This window comes from Haemaphysalis longicornis, unplaced genomic scaffold (assembly GCF_048455015.1).
Source record: "Haemaphysalis longicornis isolate Haplotype H1 unplaced genomic scaffold, Haemaphysalis longicornis Haplotype H1 scaffold_6, whole genome shotgun sequence".
Taxonomy (NCBI): Eukaryota; Metazoa; Arthropoda; class Arachnida; order Ixodida; family Ixodidae; genus Haemaphysalis; species Haemaphysalis longicornis.
Window position 1 is genome coordinate 198767629 of NW_027526407.1, and position 23356 is coordinate 198790984.

At 45.3% G+C, this 23356-nt stretch overlaps 1 protein-coding gene across 1 annotated transcript; it reads left to right on the forward strand.

The window, feature by feature from the left end:
• Positions 1–626: 626 nt before the first annotated feature.
• LOC144142151 (iripin-2-like) lies at positions 627–9360 on the forward strand. The gene is made up of 3 exons (XM_077673539.1): positions 627–734; positions 3684–4582; positions 9009–9360. The coding sequence occupies exons 2-3, from the start codon at positions 3696–3698 to the stop codon at positions 9316–9318; spliced, it is 1197 nt and encodes a 398-aa protein (XP_077529665.1). The 5' UTR covers positions 627–734; positions 3684–3695; the 3' UTR covers positions 9319–9360.
• The last annotated feature ends 13996 nt before the right edge of the window (positions 9361–23356 follow it).

Genomic DNA, 23356 nt, shown 5'->3' on the forward strand with positions numbered 1-23356 from the left:
TTCACAATGTGACTGCAGGTGCAGAGGGGTAATTTTAAAGAAGAGAGCCTTACTATGCCTCAAACGCAAAAATTTTGTTTTGTATGGCTTTCTTACTGTATCTTTATTCAACCAGTTGACATCCTGCCGAAACGTTGACTGCAGAAAAAAATACGAATCTACATAGAAAAGCCAGCACTTGCGTCCTAGCCGATTGTTGCAATAACAACTTCCCTTGAAGCAACTTTATCAATGACCTTAGAAGACTAAACCAACCGTCTTCAGCCCTTTCTAGGTCACCAGCCATATGTAAAATCTCAACAGGACAGCACTTCTATTCAGCTTATCAGACACGCAAGGCAAGGATGTGGGCTTCGGGACCTTGGCCATTTATCACTTTGACGTATCGTGTGAAACCGCAGTTCGTCGCAGTCGGCGCTAGTGGGTCAGGAAAAGGCTGTTTTCTACGTCTTTAGTAACTTGACCAGGCACTGTTTTCGCAAAACGGGACTGGCCGTTCATGTAGCTGCTTCAGAAGGCTCTATTTTAGTTTTGGAAGGAGACCTCGACGAGATAAACAATCTCGATATAGCGTGCTTGGCTCTGCAGAAAAGAAGCGACACCGTTTGTAACAACTGAGTGCGCACATCATCGAGAGGTTCAGTTCAACCTGCTAGAAGAGTGGTGCTAACGACGGTTCGAGAAAAATTGACATTCAGGAATTCTGCAGCTCTCATCGGAACACTCTAAAACAGGTATGACCCTCACTGTAGAAATATAGTCGCTAAACGTACCATGCGTCATTTAACACCTTTTGAGCCGTATCACATGTTAAAAACAAGGGCTTCAATTTTGTGCCGAGTAACGAAAAAAAAAAGGCTCCAACTTCGTTTAGCGAGCCACCTAAAGAAATCCAATACAAATGTTTTCTAAAATGTTGTTTTCTTAGAATTGTTCAAAGTTTGTATCTACTTCTGGGTGGGCTAAACCAAGTAAAGCGCCAGAATGAAATGGAAAGGTATAAATATGTACGGCATTGTGCACAGAGCAGCCATCTATATGTATTCGCCTGACTGCTGGTATTAATGCAAGAGTAGAATTGTCTGTAACAGCAGTGTTCACTGTGGCATTTGAAAGTTTTATGGGCAACAAAAAGCTGCATTCACTATGTCCGAGCCGGGTATTTTGGCAGAGGTCATGGGTCTTTACCAAAACTTACAGAGAATAAAAATGACATAGAAGTAGATATTTTATGATAATTTACACCCTTTTACCACTAATTAAGCGACTTTATCAGCGATGCATGCATCATAGTCACGAATGCCTGGGATATTTACCAAGAATTACAGCTGTTTGTTGACATGGAGATACTTAAGATAACGGTAAAGGAAAATGTACGCAGACGTCTTGTGTTTAAGGTTTACTGTGGACAAACAGCACGCGAGATCAGCAGGCAGGTGTTTACTCCAAAGTGAAAAAAGACTGCAAGAGAGCGTCTACCTATGCCTTTTTAAACGCCTAAGGATAACAATTTTCATAAGAAAAAAAACGGCATCTGGCGTGGGTGTGACCAAGCGATAGGTTCAAAGTATGGACGCAAGAGGGGGAATGGTAATTTAGTGGAAAGAAACAAGATAGGCCAGATTCTTTTTTTAGTTTCAACCATGGGCCTAAAGAAAGCGAAGTTTCAAGCAACCCTTAAATCGCGGCTGACGCTCGGGTTTAACAAGCTGAAGGTGAACTTAGCGATCACAAAGACCTAGGGTGTCCTAACAAAAGCGGTAGGCCTTGAGACAAAGCACCTTGGGAAACAATCACTGAACTGTATTTGCGAACACGACAATCTGGGGCCCTATTCTCTTAAAAAGGGAGGTCGTTTTGAAACGACGTGGTAGCTCCATGCAAATCCACGTGTTCTTGTTCAGGGACGCCGCTTTGAGTGCAGAAGAGGATCCAGATAAGTCAAGAAAACCACTGTAGCAAGAAGCGCAAAGCGACGCCGAAGAACACATGGATTTGCACGGAGCTATCGCGTCGTTTCAAAACGACGTCCCTTTTTTAGAGAATTGTACTCTGGGAACGACGTTTACAAACAGCCTGAAAATTACCAATCCGATGTTCGGATTTTTGGGGCGAAGCTCCTCTTGCTCAAGCCCTGTACCGGCAGTAAACGGCACATTGTACACGGCACATTGATCATGATTGTGGCAGGATCCCCCTAGGGATTGACCAACCAAAGATTGGCCGAAGAGGTCATAACGTTCAACGCGTTCGTTGCTATCCAGCAATGAGTATAGGAAGGAGAAGAGGCTGCCGTTCGTCGCCTTGGAGCTCAAGACTCCTGCTCGGGCCCAGTCCCGTCCCTCGTTGCTGCCATACACGGCGGAATGATGATGATTGTGGCCGGATCCCCCTAGTGATTGGCCAACCAAAGATTGGACGAAGAGGTCAAAACGTTCAACGCGTTCGTTGCTACTCAACAAGGAGGAGAGGGAGAAGAAGAAGTTGTCGTTCGCCGCCTGCGAGCGGAAGACAGGTATCAGGGGTACGCGACACAAGACGACCTGCACAAGGCGACGGCCAAGGTGGCTAAAATGTCACACACCGAATTCGCCAACTTACCCATGGAGATTCTCATCGTCCCAAACAAGCCCTTCATAATCACCACAAACATCGACGTCGCCGACGGGCTTGTCAACGGAGCGGTGGAAAGCTATATGTGGCGAGTCTTCATATGATGTGTGGGCGAATGTTGCACGGTTTTACCGATAAGCATTTTAGCTTCGCCCCTCTCATCATCATTCACTTCGTGGAGATGGCGGGATATTTTTTATTTGACATCACAAGAATAGCGGTCTATCTAAAAACCGTTGAACCCACACGAGCACGCACGCACGCAGGCACGCCCACACACACACACACACGCACACACGCACGCACACACGCACACGCACGCACGCACACACAAACGGACGCACGCAGGCACACACGCACTCACGCACGCACACACAAACGGACGCGCACACGCACGCACGCACGCACGCACACAAACACCATTGTTTGGGTGTAGCCAAGATGAATTAGCATTAAAACTGCAACAAACTAAGAAAGTTATTAGAAGCTGCCTTGGTTTGTGCGGAGGGTATTAGAAAGTCATTGTCCACAATTGATTTATCACGCTTATTGAGTTAATTTGATGTTTTCTCAGCGTGGAAGAAATAATATTCAGCAGCAAACGCCGCGAAACTTTTTGTGCAATTAAAACAAATTTTTTGCCCTCAAAGTATGCTTTTTGGAATGCTTTAAAAAATCAGAAGGCGTTAGGCCGCAAGTCAGAATTTATCCTGTGGTGACTTGTGCTTCCATGGGGAAACGAAAAACGATCCCCAGACTCGACTTGCGCCTTTCTCTTGGCACTAGATACGTAAAGAACAAATCACCAAATTTCAACCTTTACGCGTCAAGCTCACTCTATAAAACAGAAGAGTGGTAAATAAATACACAGGCTTCCTGGAATATCAATTATTACCTAACCCCTACAGATGCATGAAGTCTTACCAAAGGAATGGGGTGAATGCACCAAAATCATTTGCCTCGACCAACTTTTGTTTGTATTGGTTTTCACTGCCAGATGTCGCATAACTAAGCGTCCCTTTTAGTCTAGAACGAAAGTACCAAACTTTAAATTCCATTTTGCTGCGCAGTGCCACACCATCATGCAGCGCATCTCAGCGTTCACCACCATCCTGGCAATTGGACTCATCCAGACGTCCTCCGGCCTGTCAGAGAATGAGCGAAAACTGGTATCAGCGAACAATAACTTCGCCCTCAGCCTTCTCAAGATTCTTCCAAGCTACGGAAATAAGAACGTCTTCTTTTCCCCGTACAGTCTTTCCACCGCTCTGGGAATGGCCTATGCCGGCGCCCGCGGAACGACGCAGAATGAGATGTCTCAGGCACTTGGCTACACACAAGCCGGGCTCGATGATGATGATGTGCTGGAGGCGTTCGCCCACCAAAACAATCGGCTCCAATCCGAATCCGCCAGGGTCGGCATTGACGTAGCGAACAGCGCAGCGGTTCAAGAGGGTTTTCCAATTCTGGAATCGTACTACGCTGCATTGAACCACATCTTTAACGCTCACCTCCTTAAACTTGACTTCGCCCACAAGAGACAGGAGGCGGTTGAAGACATAAACGCGTGGGTGAAGAGAGCAACGCATGACAAGATTGAGACGTTGTTTCAAGACCCCATCCGTACCGACACTAAGCTACTCCTTTTGAACGCAATTGTATTTAAGGGCCTTTGGGCAAGTCAGTTTGACCGGGCGCTTACCGAAAAAGGACCCTTCTATAACCGCGGTCAGGACCCCACAGAGGTGGATGTGATGTTCCAGCGACTGAAGACGAACCATACATTCGACGCGACTCTGCAGGCCACTGTAGTGGAGATGCTGTACCGCGGAGATGACTACAGCATGGTCATCGTTTTACCTTCAGAAAGAACTGGCGTGCAATCTCTTAAGCAAAATCTTACCATCGCCAAGCTCGACGCGGTCTTGGCTTCGTTGGCGAACACAGACGTCGCGTTGCACCTTCCAAAGTGAGTAGCTGTTGCAAAACCACCGTCATTTATAACCGAATTGTGCTTTTAAATTCCTCGGCCTATTTCGTTGGCCGCTAACGGGTTCACGGACTTTATAAAAATAACTCCGCCAGGCTGGTGCAGGCTTTTGTAAAGTTAACTACATAGAACAACTTCCGACGGGCGACTAATAAGAAAATACGACTTCGATACGCTTTGGCAGATAACGCTATCGTTCCATAAAAAAAAACGTGTGAAAGTCTCACCCCTCATAGTTGGTTCTCGAAAACAGCGGAGATCAATATCCAAACACCTCAAGCGAACAAATGTACTTCTTTTATTTTTGCAATGCGAACTTTGTGCGAACTCAGAAGCGCACTTTCGACGTTTCTATTTGAAAACGACAATTTCCTCAATTCGTGGCACTGCAAAACATTTTTATCCGGCTTTTCTAAACTTTCTTTTTGTAGTTGTTTACATTTGGGGAAGTAGTTGTTAACCGAAGTTGCATTAAAAACATTATGCAATCACTCTGTGTTTTCGCGTGCAATCGTTACTACCATTGGGGTTCTTTAAGAGTATCAACGTAATAGCAGGGTATCCGTCTTAGTCACTTTTTGTCTGGAAGATGCTATGAGACGGGGATATTTTCTGTCATAGTGCCAATTATTTTTTTAGATGCGACTGCATCTCATTCACTCGCCTTGTCCCTCCATACGGCGTTGTTGTCCGTCCACACGCTTTCCCCTACACTATAAAAAATAATAGTTAGCGGCGCCCGGTTTCGATCCCACGACCCTGTGAGCGGAACGCGACGTACATGGTGCTCTTCCCACTGCGCCACAAAACAGAGACAGAATCAAATGCTACGAACGCGCTTTATATCCGTGACTCATTCAAACTACGTCAAGAAGCTACTGATACAACGCATGATGGGGCAATGATTAACACTTGCAATAAAAGAAAAGAAGCTCTCACTTACAGCAACAATGATGGAGTAAAGGTCGTTGCGACAGCGAAGCCCCAAGCATACCAGTTAAAGAGATTGACCAAGATTGGCCAATAAAACATAATAATAATCATAAAACATAATAATCATACGCAATCCCGACACGTTTCACGCGATTTCAGAATCAATCCAACGGAAACAGCAGGTGAACCCCACGATGCGTCGCATCTACACAGGGTTCCCCTTGCGGGGAGGTGGGCGCATTTTTTTTTTTAAGAACTCAAACGAAGTGCTAGACAATTGATTTTCGTCGTGGCACAGACAGTTTTTTACGTTTTTTTTTTCTTCCGCTCAGTGTTACTGAATAAAAAAATTTAAACAGCGTGAAAGCAGGCATCAGTGTTATTACGTTTTCATAAAATTCGCGATAAAGCTCGCGTATTTTCTTTCGCCCACGGAATCAAAAGTGTTCGATATCATTTTTACGTACCATACAGAAGAAGAAGAACGGGTTATTAGTTTTAAGTCCCAATTATGCTCCCCTTTCAATAGTACGCATTCATGCTTAACTCGGGTCAAGTTAGTAAAAAAACTGACAAATATGCAAATTTAGTGAGTTTGAAATACCAGCTGTATTATTATACATGCGATAGAGTAAAAATGGTGTCGCTATGCTGACGGGTGTAACCTATACCTATGAATACATCATACCAGCGCGCAATTTGACTTCCACCTATTTGGCATGTTACGTGTTGCTTGAGACAAACTGTAAATACTATTTTAGGCAATAAAAACGATGCATACATCCCGACAAATCAATTAACATGCGAACGGTCTTATCTGATATACAATATCTTCGGATGAACCCTCTGCACTTTTTTTGTTTTCTTAGGGACCAAATATAAACACAAAAAAGCACCCACCAACACGGATAATGGCAGAACAGTTTTAGTAATAATTTCATTGCCAGTTGTTCTCTTTAGAAATTTCGCGGAAAATCGCCCCTATTACGTTTTAAGCCGTATTACGACTTATGTCCAACAATTCCAAGTCACAAAGTCCTGCAATTTTGTCTAGAAGTCGATAGCAGGTCTAACCCGTTTTTACTTTTTTTGCATGTCATGAACAGTTAGCTTGCCGCATAAACGTCGTGCGTGGGGTTTGGAAGAACAAAAATTCTCCTGGTAAATTTGGGTATTTAGAGTTTGTAGTGGTACATTTTTTTAGAAAATGGACATGAATGCATAACGCGCCTAGCATATAAAAATTTGTTCAGTTACGTAATTTATCCCTGTAAAGATTTACTCCTCAGAAGTTAGTTTTTCAGAGACCACGCGAAACGTTTCCACGTTCGCATCAGTTATCAATGCCGAAAATAGAAGTTTCCTATCCAGCGCGTCAACGCTATAATAAGAGATTTCTAAAAAAATACTTCAACTTAACTCCTCACTTGGGGCTTAATTTTAAAATTGCGCCAATGTCCCCGCGAGGGGAACCCTGTGTAGATGCGACGCATCGTGGGGTTCACTTGGTGTTTCCGTTGGATTGATTCTGAAATCACGTGGAACGTGTCGGGAACGCGTATGATTATTATGTTTTATGATTAATATTATGATTTATTGGCCAATCTTGGTCAATCTCTCTAAGTGGTATGCTTGGGGCTTCGCTGTCGCAACGACCTTTACTCCATCATTGTTGCTGTAAGTGGGAGCTTCTTTTATTTTATTGCAAGTGTTAATTATTGCCCCATCATGCGTTGTATCAGTAGAATCGACGTAGTTTGAATGAGTAAATGATATAAGGCGCGTCCGTAGCATTTGATTCTGTCTCGGTCTCGTGGCGCAGTGGGAAGAGCACCATGTACCTCGCGTTCCGCCCACAGGGTTGTGGGATCGAAACCGGGCGCCGCTAACTGTTATTTTTTTGTATGGTGAAGGGGGAGGGGTGTGGAATACGCCGTATGGAGGGACAAGGCGAGTGAATGAGAAGCGGTCGCATCTAAAAGGAAAGTGATTGTGCCTTCCTATGCAATGGTAACATATATTTCTAAATGTTCACTTTCGTGCCTCCGGCTGTTTTTCAGGGAGTTAGTATCACTCGTTAGGTCACTTCTCTGCCTTGGTGATGGAATTGGTTTGTGATTTTGGGGAATTTGCACTGGTAAAATTGTACGGCAAAAGTTTATTTGTTATAGGTTTGGTAAGTACCTGCGCTGAAGAATCCGTAATACTTGCCAAAACTGCCTCTTTACCCTGAATGGTTCGGTTCATGAGAAACACTGAAAGAAATTTTTGGGCGTGTAAATTATTCTATCAGCAGTACTTCCGGCTCAGGGGTTAGAGGTCAGTAAGTGAGTCGGTAAGTCGGGAGCGTGTTCTTTTATACATAATATTTGTTATTTAAAGCACCCACAGTTTTTTTTCATTCAGCTTGGTGAAACTGGCCGAACTTGTGGAATGTGAAGCAATTAATTATTTTATTTCTCTGCGCAGCTTGCGAAGTCTTCATGTATACATTAGGATTAGCACCTGAGCATACCAGAGAGTGCCACACGGACCAAGAAGTTTTGGTTAATGTCAAAGCTTGCCAGAAAATACTATTTATAATTTTTACGGGTGTTATCACTGCCTGCTGGTCAGGTATGGCTATAAATCTGTTACCATAGCCGCACGTTGCCATTACCTCTTAATGCGAATTTAATTCGCGTTGCATTAGGTCTTCGCGAGCCCGAACCAGCAATATTTCTATAGCCAGTTCTGTTTAGAACTTACGCAAAAATATGTGAACACAAATACAACGAAACAAAATTGGCTCACTAGTAATTACCTCCTTCGCTTCAGATAAACGTCTGGACTCTATATTTTTCAAACATAAAGGTGAACGATTGCCTATATTAATATACTAAACTAATTCTACATGAAATAAGTACCAACGTTTTGTCTCCGACAAATCATAAACCTCAAAAGATGCAAACCGGGGAAACCCTAGATAGATGACAGATATTTGTAAAATGACGTCCACCGTAAAAAACCACTGGGTTTGAAAAATCGCTTTCTCTGCAGAACATATTTCTACGAAAATAACGTCGTAAAACACATTGAGCTTTAAGAAGCAGTGTTTCTCACGCTGAGGGCAGCAAGACACGTTCAGGATGCCGCTTCCCTATACAAAAAACTATTGACTGTGTGTCTGCAGTTCTTTATAGGAGAATTCTCGTTTACTGGTTTCTACAAGAGCAACAAGTTGACTGACAGTTTAGCCCCTTTACCTGTTTTTTCTGTGGATACATCTATAAAAATATCTGTCCAGCAACTAACATTCGAACAGTACCATTTCGCTTTGCTCAACTAAAATAAAATTTTGCCGGTACATCGGCCATCCTTGAGAGAAAAACAACAATTAAGAAGACAAATGAAATGATAAAATAAACGAATACAAGAGTGAGGCATGCACATAGGTATTCGTACAGAGAATAAAATATAAATTTTCTCGTAGGTTTGAACTGGACATGATGAACTACCCGAAGAACCACTTGAGGAGCCTTGGTCTGCGGAAGATGTTTGCCGGCGCCGATCTTTCAGGTGCAACGGGAGGCACTGAGCTGGTCGTGTCTGACGTAGTTCAGCGGGCTGTCCTTAAAGTTGACGAAGAGGGAACAGAAGCGGCCGCCGTTTCTGGGGTTGCAGAGGTCAACCGCATGGGTCTAGAACCAGTACACATAAAGATTGACCACCCGTTCCTGTTCTTCATTCGAAACCGCGTTTCGGGTGAAATTTTCTTCGCTGGGCAGGTCAACAACCTTTGAGTGGAATAAACGAAACTACGATGTGAAGAATTTTTTGGATGAGAAGAGTTATCAATAAAAATGTTTTCTTCACTTGCGGTGTAATTTTTTTAAATGGTTGTGCCTTTTTTAATAAGTTTAGAGAAGCTCCAAAACCATTGTAGAACACTTAAACACCTTAGGGTGCTGCCAATGTGAAAAAATTACTATATAGTTGGAACGGATGCCTGATGTTTCCTGCGCTCCCTTATTTTACAGCTGCTGTCGATGCAGTCCATGCCAGATACGCAGCACTAATATTATTTGGAGAACCAATACCACGCGGAAGTGAGCGCTTTCATTTTCCGCCCGGTAATGACGTGGTCCTTGCGGTAGCGAGTTTCTAGTGGTACGCAAGTGTCCTGTCGTTGTCAACATCCGTTTCTTTCCTTTGCAATGTTCTGTTGGCCAATTACTCATGTTACCCCTGCATTCACTCGGTTCTGTAAACTGAGTAAATGTCGGAGGCCTACATTTCTGTGTGCTCGACTTATCTTTGTTCTGTGTGTCCAAGGTCACAACTCCGTCGCTAGGGTCACCTTTGCTTAGCCAGAACAATCGTCCTCTGATGGTACAGGAATGCCGTGCGGATATCGCAGTCTAATAGACCCTGATTTCAATTTCCGCGTGCATAAATTTTGTTATTTTGTTTTAAGAAGATCAAATAGTAATGTACCCTCATTTAAAGAAGTCATTTACGTGATTTTCATGTTTGAGAAGTCGGCCATTTCATGTACCATTCAAAGTTTATTTGGTGTGGAATGCAGGCCGAATTTTCGCCCTACTTAGCTAACTAAGGGCTTCAGTTTAAACGATATGGCAACTACTCAAGCATCCGAGGAAGTTCAACATGAAAGGTAAATACTTCCGACTTTTCCACGATTTATATTCATGGTAAAACCGGGAGCTTCCAAATTTCCCACATTCGTGTACATTCGAGCGAACCACACGCGTCTTTCCCAGAGCGAGGTAAAAGTGCAGCTGTTGGTAACGGTGCCAAGGCGACCTCTACGGCCCGACCTCTACGGCCTGCCAAGGATTTAGCTTGGGAATCCAAGGATTCAGCAGCGTCGGCCACGGCCGGGCTAGAGCGGCGGGCGCCGCCGCTCTATCCGGGCCGTGCGTCGGGAGGAAGAAAACGTGAAGGAGCGTATTTTGAAGTGTAAAGAGGAGTGCGGAATGCGCAGCTTCTGTATCACCTCTCTAACTACCTCCCCCTCACTCTTGTTTCTGTGTGGCATTGAAAAAGCGCCCTCCGCCTTCCCAGATGCTGAATCAAAACCGGCGTCTGTCTCCCCGTCTCCACGTCTGTGCGTAGCTCAGTCATTCTACTTCCCGTCGTTCTAGCGTTCGGACGTCTGAATCGTGAGCTTCGGCGGAGCGGCAATGGCGGCTCAGCAGAGCCGCAGACACAGGCCTAACAGAAGTGACAGCGAGGATTATCAGGTAATATTGCCACGACTGCTCACCGGCCGTATTGTCGGGAATACGCTATTATGGCACGGTGATGTGAAAGCAAGACCTTTCAAGGTCTTAAACTTCAAAGACGTGCTTGCACGGACTGGTGTGCGCTCCGAGGTTGTCGCCTTGGTAGTCTACAAATAAGTCACGTTTGGGCGATAACATTCAACAGCGCCGAAGCAACGGACGTGGATGTTGGCAGTTACCAAGCTACAGGTGAAGGGACGGTTGCGCGTCATCATTGACCCGTAAGACCAACAGGAACGGCTGAAGCTGCATTGGCTGCTGCACGGCGTCACCGACGAAGACATTCGTGCCGCTGTCGGGCCGTACCGCAAAGTGGCCAAAGTGAACCGCGAACGCTGGCTAGGCCAAGGCGTTACAGACAAGGGGTCAACGACGAGGACGGTGCTGCTGAATCTGAAAAGGGGCATCAAGCTGGACGACCTGCCACATCAGATAAAAGTCACGGGAGAGCTCGCCCTAGTGGTGGTGTCGGGCAGGCTTATGCAGTGTCTTCGCTGCAACGGACAGGTCATGTGCGCCGGGAGCCGCGTTCTATCCAGTGCAGGCGATTTGGACACCTCGCCGCGCAGTGCGTGCCCTTGTACGCGTTGGTGACCGGGCCTGCTAACCCTGAGTTACCTCTCGAGCACTTGATGTACGTCGTCAAAGCAGAGGAAGGAGCGTGTGGCAGCGAGACTCAGCGAACTACTGCGACAACACCGAGGCAAGCCGCTGCCAAGGAGGAGGAAGGAGACGCTGAGGGCTGAACAACGAGGCGGAGGGCGCAGATAAGAGCGGAGAAATGCGGTCGAACGTCGGGGCGCATACGGGGAAACGTTGGTGCAAAGGGAGAAAACTTGGACGCGGGCACGCCTGTGGATGGTGCGGGTTCAGCCAAGCGTCCCCACGTTGAAGAGGGAGAAGAGAAAGACTAGGCACTAGACGCGCACACCAGAGAGCCACAAGTGAAAGCGCCACAAGAATCCCACCTGACAGGAACCCTGCGGAAACGTCACCGGACAACGCAGTTAGGTTGACAGCGCAGCAGCGGGAGGTAACGCGTATCCCGGCCCAAGACACGAAAGGTAGGCGCCATGCTCTCGGCCTTAATTTAATTTAAATTGCACAGCACCCCATACTGAACATGTCTAAGCGTACGGTCAGGGGATTGGGGAGCGAAGCAAGCAAAGTCAAGTGATCTGATGGTTGAGTGAGCACGACTTTGGTGTGTTGGATATTCAGGAAACAAAAGTTCAGGAGTAGGCAGAGACCGAGAGCATGGTGCTACCTTTCACGGCCAGATACTATGCGCGTTAGTCATGCAGTCAGTACCTCGGCGGGAAGTGTGCTTTTGGTGCGAAAGCTGCCGGCTCTAGTGCTTCAATCTGTTATGGCTTGTTTGTGTCGAAGGTTTGTGGTGCGCGACCTGTATTTATGTCGTATTATGGGTATTTATTATTAGTGTCGTATTATGGGTATTTAGGCGGCTAATTTACTCAACGAGCGGGTAAAGTTTTTTTGCGAATGTGGGACTTGCGCTCCGAGGTTGTCGCTCCGAGAATACCTTCCTATCTAATGATAGGAAGGTAATATCATTAGGGGTCTTTAACTGTGTATTAACCGCACGTGATAAGACCAGTAGCTGGTCTTTTAAGGATGCGAGCACTGAGTTGTTACGTCAGCACAGAGTAGAATTCGGGATGGAGAATATTGCTGAATATATGATGGGAACCAGACTAGAACAATACACCCGTTTCCAGGGTAAAAGCCACGACCGTCTGCACCGGATATACATATCTTAAAACTGTTTCCCAGGTTTCTCAACTAAAGTTTCCTGCCGATGTCCTTTTCTGACCATTGTACAGTTTCGTGTGAGATTAGGTGCACAAAATGGAGTAAACATTTCGCATGGGACCCGTGGAAGTTAAATCCAAAGCTTTTAAAACACGAATCCGACACTGGCATAGTTATGGACAAACATAGAAAAATTGACCAGGACGGCCAAAATACGGCAGCGAAAATGTGGAAACAAACTAAGCAAGCAGTGAAAACTAAATCTCTCGAAAGGGCCAGCTGCATATGGTACGCACAATATGTGAAGGAAACATTGCTCCGAGCTTCGCTGCAAACGTTAACAGAACACGAAAGCAAAACGCCTTGTGTTTATAGGGACGACATGGGACAAAGAAAACAAAAACTAGAAGTAATAGACGAGTGTCACGCGTATCACGCGGCAGAAAAATGAGGCTCGGGTTGAGGCATTCGAGGTCCGCACAATATATTTACAAAACAAAACACCAAACGAACGGGATCATATTTAATGAACACGCATATCACACTAAACAAAAAAATTGGCCGCGTATCTGCTCCTTTCGTTGCAAATACCGTCAAAAGACGATAGTCTTTATCGGCTTTTGCGAAGTAAATGCCTCCCTTCGCTTTCCCGCTCACCACTCATGTTGTTCCTCTTGCGTCGCGCTCCTCCCAAGGTAAAGACGCCAACGGTTTGCTTAAATCGTTTTAAATTTCCCGCGTTCCACTGCTCCAAACCGGGTGACTCGATGCGAACGCTGCCGTACGGCGAAGACGCGCGTTAATCGAGGCGCCATACGTCAGCGTTTATAGAACCGGGTTTCCCTACTCCACGTGCGTTGCAAGCAGAACGTGGAACCTACCTAGTGGAACCTTGCGTACCTGTTGCCGGTTGATTTCTTAAAATGTCCCCAGAAGCTATAGTGGCGCGGGCGACAGCAGGCGACGGCGGAGTGAATTCTTTTTCTGCAGTTGATGAAGTATTTAATTTCGCAAATTCAAGCATGTTTGATTTTTTTATTAAGGAACACTGCAAATATCACTTCTGTATTGATTTGTTGTCTCATATTTGCGTAATGTCTTGTTCTTCTTCAACAATGTTGACAAGTATGAACATTCCACCGGACATAGACGGGTAGATTTAGCTGTGGCTATATAAGACTATTGCGCAGGCATTGTTTTGCTTTGGCCGGGTGGCTGAATCGGGTCACAGACAGACAGACGGACAGACATACAGACAGACCAAAATTTCTGGGTTTAGTAGCCCAAGAAACACTATCGTCTTTAAAAAAAAAACAGGTACGACCGCACACTCCAAAAATCTAACCAAAAAGTCACTATATTACACGAACCGTCTATGCCGAAGTCAAACAAGTCCTACCCTGTAACAGGTTGAAGCCGCTGCGATGCCGATGACGTGGCCCGGTGGGTCGGCTGGCCTACGCGTTGACACTCGTAGCAGAACGTCGCGATGGCCCGTGGTGGTCGCCAGTGGTCTGGATCATCGTGGTGTGATGCCATGGGTTCCTTGAGCAGCACGACTCAGCAGGAGGCCAGCAGTGCGAAGCCGCTGATAACCGATGGTTCCAAGCTGCCCGCTGCCAAACGGTGCGATGCCGCTGCTCCGTTGTGGGGCGTGGCCCGACAGGTCGCCGGCGGTGCGCCGCCGCCGGTGCGCTTTCACGAAAGGATGCTTTCAGGGCTCAGGGTGATCAACGCCGGTCCGCCAGCTCTCGTCCCGGGGGTAGCATAACCACCTAGAAGCCCCGATACTCGACCCGAACTGGCCACCATTCCTGCCAAGGTGGTGGTGGTGGTGGCCCGAAAATAGGCGCATACCCACTTAGGCGGATTGGCCAAGAAGAGTTATGTTACAATCAATTATGCGAGGCAAAATAATGGAGCAGAACAAAGTATTTGGTCTAGGTTATTGGGTGAGAGGGAAAAAAACACGAAAAAAAAAGAAAACAACAGAGGGAAGAGTCGGAAAACTATAGTAAAAGTCAGCCTAATCCGAATGTTTTTAACACGGCAGACGACCTTTCTCCGAAATGAAGGAGTGGATGACGTTGCACACGTCCTTATGGCATCGACCCAGCCTAGTCCCCCCAAACGATAAAAGCACCGATACAGTCAAAGGCAGTCCGAAACGTAGCAGGGGAATCTCCAGCAGCCTTCTCCGATTGTTAGAAAATCGGCGGCAAAAAAGAAAAAAATGCTCTTCGGATTCAATTTCTTGGCAAAAGTGGCACAAGGGGAAGGTTATCAAATCTGCCCTATATAAATACCGATTAAGTGGCGGCACACCACAACGGAAAGAAGTCAGCAATACTTCGCACAAGCGAGGTTGGCGTAAACTTCTCTTCCAGCGGTACCTGAGGTGTTCCAGTTCAGGAGAAGTGTTCAGACCATGATCGGAGGCATCTTGATTGAACAGGTATTGGCGATAACGTGCCAACCACACGCAAGAAAACGGGGGGAGAACCTCGACGATTGATAAAGCCAAAGCTGCTAAGACCTCGTTCCCCACTCTCTACTCCAACTTCGTCGTCCACCTCTTCAGCTCGCATCGTACCGTGTGAGGCTCCCATTTGTTTGTTCAGCTAACCTCCTCCTCCTCAACCATCACCCTGTGTATCTTCTTCATTGGTCCCTTAAAAATCCTTCTCGTCATCCCGTAAAATGGTTCTTCTTTTTCTTCGTCTTTTCTTTCATCATCTTCTTCTCGAGCCAGTCCCTCTTGTGGTATGTGGTCCTCTTCCTTTAGTCACCGCGCCCCACACCTTACCACATCACAACGAGGAATTGTATCCCGGAGCGCTTATGCAAGCAAGAGAAGAACAGGTGATAGCGGGTGAAAGGCCTACCAAGGGGGCTTTTGGGTTGGAGAAGGCGCGCGCTAGCCGGAACGATATAAGCGAGATTAACTGGAATGGTTTTACATCAGACGATAACAACCACATTGAATGTGTGTTCTTCGAGTACTATAAGTTGCTTTCCGCTTTCCGGGAAGTTGATAAGAAAAAAATTCAAGAAAAAAATTCTTGGCAACACGCCGAGACTGGATTATGAAACGAGGAGCTTTTACAGCAGCCAATAACACTAAGAGAAGTTGAAATGGCTATTCACAATTTAAACGCGGGTAAGCCGCCAGGGCCGGATGGTTTAGGAACGGCATTCTATAAAAACTTTCAGAGGGAAATAGCTACGGTGCTAACTGCCGTTTTCCAGGAAGACATTAATTTGAATGACCAGCGACATTCTTATGGATACGCTCACACGATATTGATCCCAAAAACAGAAGATGGGAAAAAACTTAAGTTACTTCAAACGGGCCCATTTCACTCATGAATATACATTATAAAGGTTTATGAAAACTGTCGCAAGTAGGCTCCAGGTAGTTAACTATAAAATAGTAGACTCTCATAAAACCTGCGGTATACAAAGAAGATCTATATGTACCAACATTCACGAGGCCAGGTGCGGGCTTGATTGTAGCAATGCCCCATATGTAGGCTTCGCGGCTCTTCAGGTTGGTCTCTACAAGTCTTTTGATTGTGTGTCGCACGAAGTGGGGTTTCGTATACTGAAATATTTTAATGTAGGCTTTGTTATTAAAGAAGGGGTGGCTCTGGCGTACCAAAATTGCACTACGTGGTTAGGGGCGAATAAGACATCCGTAGTCCCCATTGGCGTGCAACGCTCGGTGCACCAGGTCTGCCCACTCAGCCCACTACTGTTTTGTATTTACTTTGAAGCTTTGCGTTTGCGTGTGCTAAAAGATTTAGAGATTCGTGGGTTCCGCCTCCTCGAGACTGAAGTGAAACTGCCAGCTGATGCGGAAGACATTACTGTGTTCTGTCAAAACAAGAAGAGTACCTATAAAGTAGTGAAAGTCACGAAACAGTTCCCCTACACTTTAGCCAATGTAGGCTGGACGACAACCACGGTTAAGTATGTGGGAACCCCACTTCAGTTTTATAGAGGTAGCGAACCATATTGGCGAGAACAGACACAAGAAACTGGCGCGAAAGCGGACAAGTGGAAGGGAACTTATATGTCCACGTTTGCTAGGGCTACCGTATGTAATTTGTTCCTAGTATGCAAACTCTGCTATCGGAGGCACGTGTTGCACTGCCCCCTCACGAACGTGCAAAAGTTGAATCGAGTGTTCGCTGTTTTGGTCTGGCCCTCGAACTGGGAGAGGTGTGGTGGTAACAACATTTTTAGGCGTGTGAAAGATGGAGGAGTGGGGCTAGCGCATGTATTTGTGGGCCAACTAGTAAATACATTTATTTTTTTTTGAGTGAGCGAAAGGAAAGTAAGTAACCCTTTTCCTCGTTTAGCGCCAATTAGGGCTAGACGGGGTTTTCCCCCAGTATGCTATTACGACTGAGTACATGACGGGGGTATTTTGGGATATTTTAAGGAGGTTGTGGCCAGCGTAAAATTTGTGGCCACAAAGTTTTCAGAAGAGCTTTTAGGTACGGTGATACGGAAAAAAATTGTATCATTGACATTGTCGATGATGTGTCCCTAGGGTCCATGCACAGAGCCATGTACTGTGGAAGGCCCGTAACCAATGAGCTTAAGAGGGTAAAAACTACAGATTCAACCAGGGGTCAAGTCTTTTGTGTATAGGTTACATACAGGAACATTATTAGTGTGAACGTTTATGGAAGAAAGAAGGTTATTTGTACCTTGGGGGGCAGATTGTTTTAGTTGTAAATCACATGAGATGATAGATCATGTATTTTTACATTGTTGGCAGGGAGTATATTTTTTGGGTCTGCTACAGAGAACATTACACAAAGAGCTTCTACTTTGTCCTCACGGTATACGTTTCCCGTGAAATAGACAATGAGGACGCAGTGCCCTACGATTTAGTCATGGCACTGGGCCTCCGAATTATATGGCGCTCACGTACAGCAATGTACAGTAATGAAGAGCTGTTCCGTGCCACACGACCTTTTCGTGCTGAACGGATTGTTTAGCCTATGGAATTGTCGCATGCTTGACCGCAATGCGGAGGCAACCCGATCACGGTTGACATGCCAAAAAACTTTAGCGTCGTGTTTAACGGCCTAAACACCACCAGAATGCCTTGCATCCTCTGTTTCTAATAAGTTACAAGAGTGAAGGAAGTATTATAGGCGTCAATTTCTTCATTTTCTCCAGAAACGGGAGCTCAGTTGTCTTTTAGAGGACCATCCTTTCCTTCTAAACGTGGTTTCTTCGAGTTTGCAAAATCGTCAGGCATGACTTGCAAATACTTATTTGAAGAACCAAATGCAAACGCCGGTGTTGTTATGGCGTCATTGAATTGTTCCTTTACATAGTCTCTTCATTGGATTTACCAGTGGCACTCACGCGTTTTGAGTGCTGTCTCCGAGCGTAAGGCTCATGCCAATGATCTTGGTTGACCACCGCCGTGGCGAAAGAAAATTAGGAGTTTAGAAGCATCTCACTTATTGTAAAGTTTATTTACCCTAAATACTCCCGCACTGATTCTCCCTCACAAATAATGCTTACTAACAATATCCCAAGCCTCCAATCCAGGAGAAAGTGCTTCCGCCTTGATTTCCTTTCTTCACTAAGCAAAGGTGCACTGTCAATTGACCCATATCCGTTCTTGTCACCGTTGTCAACAAGACCTACTAGGCATCACAATCCGAACGCTTTCGCCCCATATTTTGCTGCTACTGACACATTCAAATATTCTTTTTTTCAGCGTACGATACAAGAGTGGAATGAATTACCCCCTGTATAAGTGCCTTGTTTGCTTGTATTGTTTGTATTTTTTAGCATTTTATCTTCTTCTGCCCCCCTGCTTGGACCTAGCCATGGGCTGCAGTGTGTATTAAATAAATAAAACAAATAAATAATGTCTCGTGGATTTCGGTAGTGATACAGATCTCTTGATTTACTGTGAACCTAGAACATTTATGGAGACGTAGAATTTTGTACGAAACTGGGAAATTAACACGGAGCACAAAAATAGCTACGGCCGCACCTTCATCTTCCGCTTCCCCTTCTATTTATTTATTTATTTATTTGTTTATTTATTTATTTCAGATCACAGACATTCATGTTTTCTTTCCTTCATATGGCGTAGCATGCTAAGCGATATGGCTCAGCTAACCTCGCTTTTACCATTAAATGCATTCTCTCTCTCTCTCTCTCTCTCTCTTTCTCAGCTTCTCTTCGGGGCCAGGTTTGATCCCTAGCGGTGCCAGTAGTTTTTGTTTTGTCTGGTCGGAGTTTCTTGCGGCGCACGCCATGACGAAACTGTTGGCTGGTAGAGGTCAAAAGCTTTGCTTCAAGGAAGAAGATGAACGTGTTAAGTAGTACACTAACGCACCAGCGGACCTGTTTCAGTGCGTCGGTGTTGTCTATACAGCGATGTGTACCTTGAGCGAGTATCTCAGCGGTGCCTGTGAACTCTTGTCGCCAACAAAGGTCCCCCTCAAACGATACACCAAACACAGAAAAGTTACATCAGCAACAACTACTACCACCCGATGGCACCGCAATCGTTATGGGCACAAGATAGCGTGGCATAGATGTGACTCGCAGATGACAAAGACGCTGTGATCGCCGAAATTGATATATTCACTGCATGCCGTTACACATGGGATGCATTGTTTGAACTACAATGAACTGGTATCAAATTCCCACATGTAGCAGACTTTAGTGCATCTGAATTGTTATTGATATGCTGCAGCACTCATACCTGGTGCGGAAAGTTATTAAAATGGAAGAAGGGACCTAAAAGAAGGTTTTACTAAATGGGTTTTGCGCTTTGCGAACGGTTATTTAGCGCCAACAATATGCTTTTTGTTGCTTCGAGTGTTATTGCTGTTATAAAAGAAATTATTCCGTCGATCCCGCACTTCAGTCAGCAAGATGTTAGAAAAAAATTAGTAGATAAGCTCGAATGTTTAAAATATATTATAATTCGCCAGTAGCCACGCAATGTTGTTGAACATATTTATTGATACATACAGCGCACCTTGAATGTATGAAACCTTACACATCACGCCACAGTAAACCAGAACAGATCGAAAAAATACACAGTGAACACTGTATACGAATGCCCAATACTCAACCATGTGTATCTAAATGAACATTTTTAGAGTTATGCAGAATATAATAACGACGGCTCAATAACGGCGTTTCATGTAGACACCGTAAGTAAAAAAACGGGTTGTTAGTGTCGGTATTTGCTATGTACGGTTCTTGCGATCTTGGTGGCCCCGGTTGTTCGAGTCGTTAGGACGGATGCGTACAGGGAGGGATAATTTAGCTCATTCGCGGTTAGGAACTCAGCAAAAAAGATCACGCTCAAACGTTTCAGCTGAAGTTCAGGTATGTTGCCCGTAACTATTATTTGAAAATATAAATTTGTACGCACAAATTTCGTAAAATACACATAACATGCATCCTCTGACTACTTATCTTTATGGTCGGTAACGAAGTGGAGCGTGGGGCGGATTCAGAAGCAGTATGTCATGCGATTAGGGAACGCCACAACGCCGCCTAACTACCCCCAACAACTATACGCTGTTACTCCCTACAATCGCATGCTTGCGCATTGCCGACTAATCCAAGAAATGTCTCCTCCTCTACATAACGTTCTCCCCTAAAAAGGAGCCATAATTTGCCAGCTCCAAACACTTGTTCCCGCAATACCCTCAGTCTCATATAACTTCCTACCAACCCGCACAGCATCGTAATACTTTCCACACGCAACAAACACTGTACTACACAGTGTAAGCATGCTTAAGTACCTCAGATCTTGCTTCAAACATACAGCATTCAAACATACAGCATTCAGTATTCCAAATTATGGCTATGTGAATGGGGTACAGCTCGCAAATTGTCCCCTCAAGTATACCATTTCTTGGTCAATCCCGTAAGCAGGTGTGTGTCACGGAGAAAAGAACAACAACGAAAACCCTTTTTCACGTTGGAAAACACGCGGAGATAGCTTCCAGTGCTCTTGCCGTTTGAAGAGGAAAACTGACATAGGGATGTGTGTCATGCCGTCCACTTCTTTATTTCAGAGACGGCGTGACTGTCGTGGTAAAACTATTTGGATGGTGTTGATTTTTTGTTTTGTTTGCCTACTCCTCTTCATTTCCTTTTCTCTCTCTCTCTCTCTCTCTCTCTCTCTCTCTCTCTCTCTCTCCTGAACCTACTCGCAAAGTCCTTTCTTCTGTGGCGATATTTTGCCTGACCTAATTGGTTCCCATGAAAAAAAATCTTGGCCACTCCCCCTGTTTGATCAAATTTGCCGACTGGGTACGACATAACCTCGTTATGGTCAGGGCTTTGGACGGCATTTGGAAGTCACCCATCGCCGTACGCTACGGAGACGCTCATGCTAAGCGTTCAAAGGAGTTTTTCTGAGACTATGATCATCAGCATCAAATTAGGGAAGACCCAGCCAGAATGGCTGCCTTTGTAGAAAACACTCGATACCTAAATAATACTAACACTTTTCTGTGAACGGGATGTCGCGCCGCAGTCCTAGAATTGTTGTGTATCTGTCTATTCATGCTTTCGTTCTGTCAGAATACGGCATTAAAACACAGGAGATAGTGCACTTGGTAGAGCCCTGGGCTGCTACTGTACAAATAGTTGTCCGAATCCTATTCCAGAGCACGTGTCTTTTACTCTTTATTTAACATTTACAGCGTCGGTCATTTCCTTGACCGGTGAACAACAACAACCACTCTGGTTTTTCGATGAATACACCACATCAAGTTTTCGCGCAAACAGAACGCCGCAAAACGCAGTGGCGAAAACAAGTATCATAAAGTAAAGTTCCACAAAACGGCTTTTCGAACTATTCCAAGTAAAAAGGAAAGAAAAATAGTTGAACATACGGCGCTCGAACACGGGGAACGCAAAATGGAATCGTATTAAGAAACTTTGAACGCATTCATCATGCGCGGAGGAAGAAGCTAGGGGAACACAGTGGGTAAGAATGCGAGATCAGGGCTACAGATAGTCATAGTTTTTTGACGACATTTGGAGCGGCTAAAGTAGGTACGCGAAGAATTTTTATGCATCTTGGAAGGACTTCGCACCGATTAGATTTTCTTTGGCTAAAAACAATATGACGACGTGATTTACGTTGTTGTGTTAATAAACAGCATTAGTGCATATCGTCTTCTTTGATTTTATTCACAGCTCTGAAATTAGTGAAGCGGGGATAGCCCCGACTGCCAAAAAAGTGGTTGGCTTCGTTCTTACCCCACAGCATGCTTCGTCAAGTTTAATGCCCACGGAAGGCGATTGACTGCTTGAAATTTTCCGAAAAAATTCCTGGGGTCAATTGACGAAAGTCTTTTGGTCTCATTATTAAGACACAGGGTAAAAATCACGCCCATGCATTCCGTACAGATTTAACCGCGCAGCTGATTAAGCAGAGGAGCGGTAATGTGTGACCGTTGTTTTACGCATGAGACGTGGTCTCCCCATTCTGAAATGAAGTGCCGTCAGTGCTTCCTATTGCCACATCGAAGTTGCTCGACCCGCACCGGCATCGCTTCTGTCTGCAGTTGTCGGTTGAGCAGTCCTTCACTCAGTTGATCGTAGCGCCAACCCTCTGTGCGAGACTCTTTTTTGCTCCCTTTGTGTACCGTTCCCGCTCACGAGTGTCACCGGTTGCGTCAGTGTATCAAGGTTATCTGAATCCCAGCCAGTCTCTCTGCCCTTACATATAGTTCCTCTCCAACCTGGTGGTTTCACGCATGCGCACAGGGTTGCCCCAGAGGCGTCTTTCTGCGTACACGAGACCCCAAGATATCTTTCCTTTACCCAGATATTGCTTCTGGTAAAAATATTCTCTGTTTCGTAATATATCACAATGGATCAAGTAAAAATCTCGTTACTAGATATGTGTGGATACGCAACGTTTTGAAGAAGCATTGAAACAATACCATGGGCAGCTACACCGGATACCATTCAATATGGTTAAATATTTCGACATCCAGTTACAGTTCACTTACGCGCGCTTACAAATATCAGCAGTATAGTGTGTATCATAGGTAGTAAATGTTAAGTTGATGCATTTTTACCACTGCATTTGTTACAAAAATATTCTGTCTCCAAGTTAAAAAAAATTATTATACAGCCAGCATACCAAATTCGCAAATATCAATACATGCACGATATCAGTCTCCCTCTTGTACACTTGGAATACTGGCGGCATGCTGTTGTAACGGGACAGGATAATCTAACGTCCATGCGAAAACCATGCCATAGCCATGCTGCGTCATTGGATTTTATCTATCTTCTCATTTAACGCAGCGTAAGTTGAGAAAAAATGGCGCAGTTTGCACTAGGGGTGCAAGGTGACCCCCTTCGCCCAAGACCCGGCTGTAGAACCTATCACGAATTTCCGAACTTGCCGCTCAATGTTCTTCATGGATGCTGGTCCTGATTGTTTTAAAAAGACTGCAGGCTTTCGCAGCTCTCCTAAATTGGAACGAGATGGCACGCGCTAGAACCCTCGGCAACCGGCTTCGTGAACTCAGCGTCTGTGCTTCCCACTTCAAGAGCGAATGCACGTGAACTGGCCGGGAGTGAGAGAGTGAGAAATATGTTATTGATGTAAGAGGCCAGAAGCCCATGAGATAGGCCAAAAGGTATGGGGTAGAAACGCAGGGGAAATTACAAAGTTCCCGGTGCTGGTGGTGGTGGTGGTGGTGGTTTATGGGATCAGGGGAGT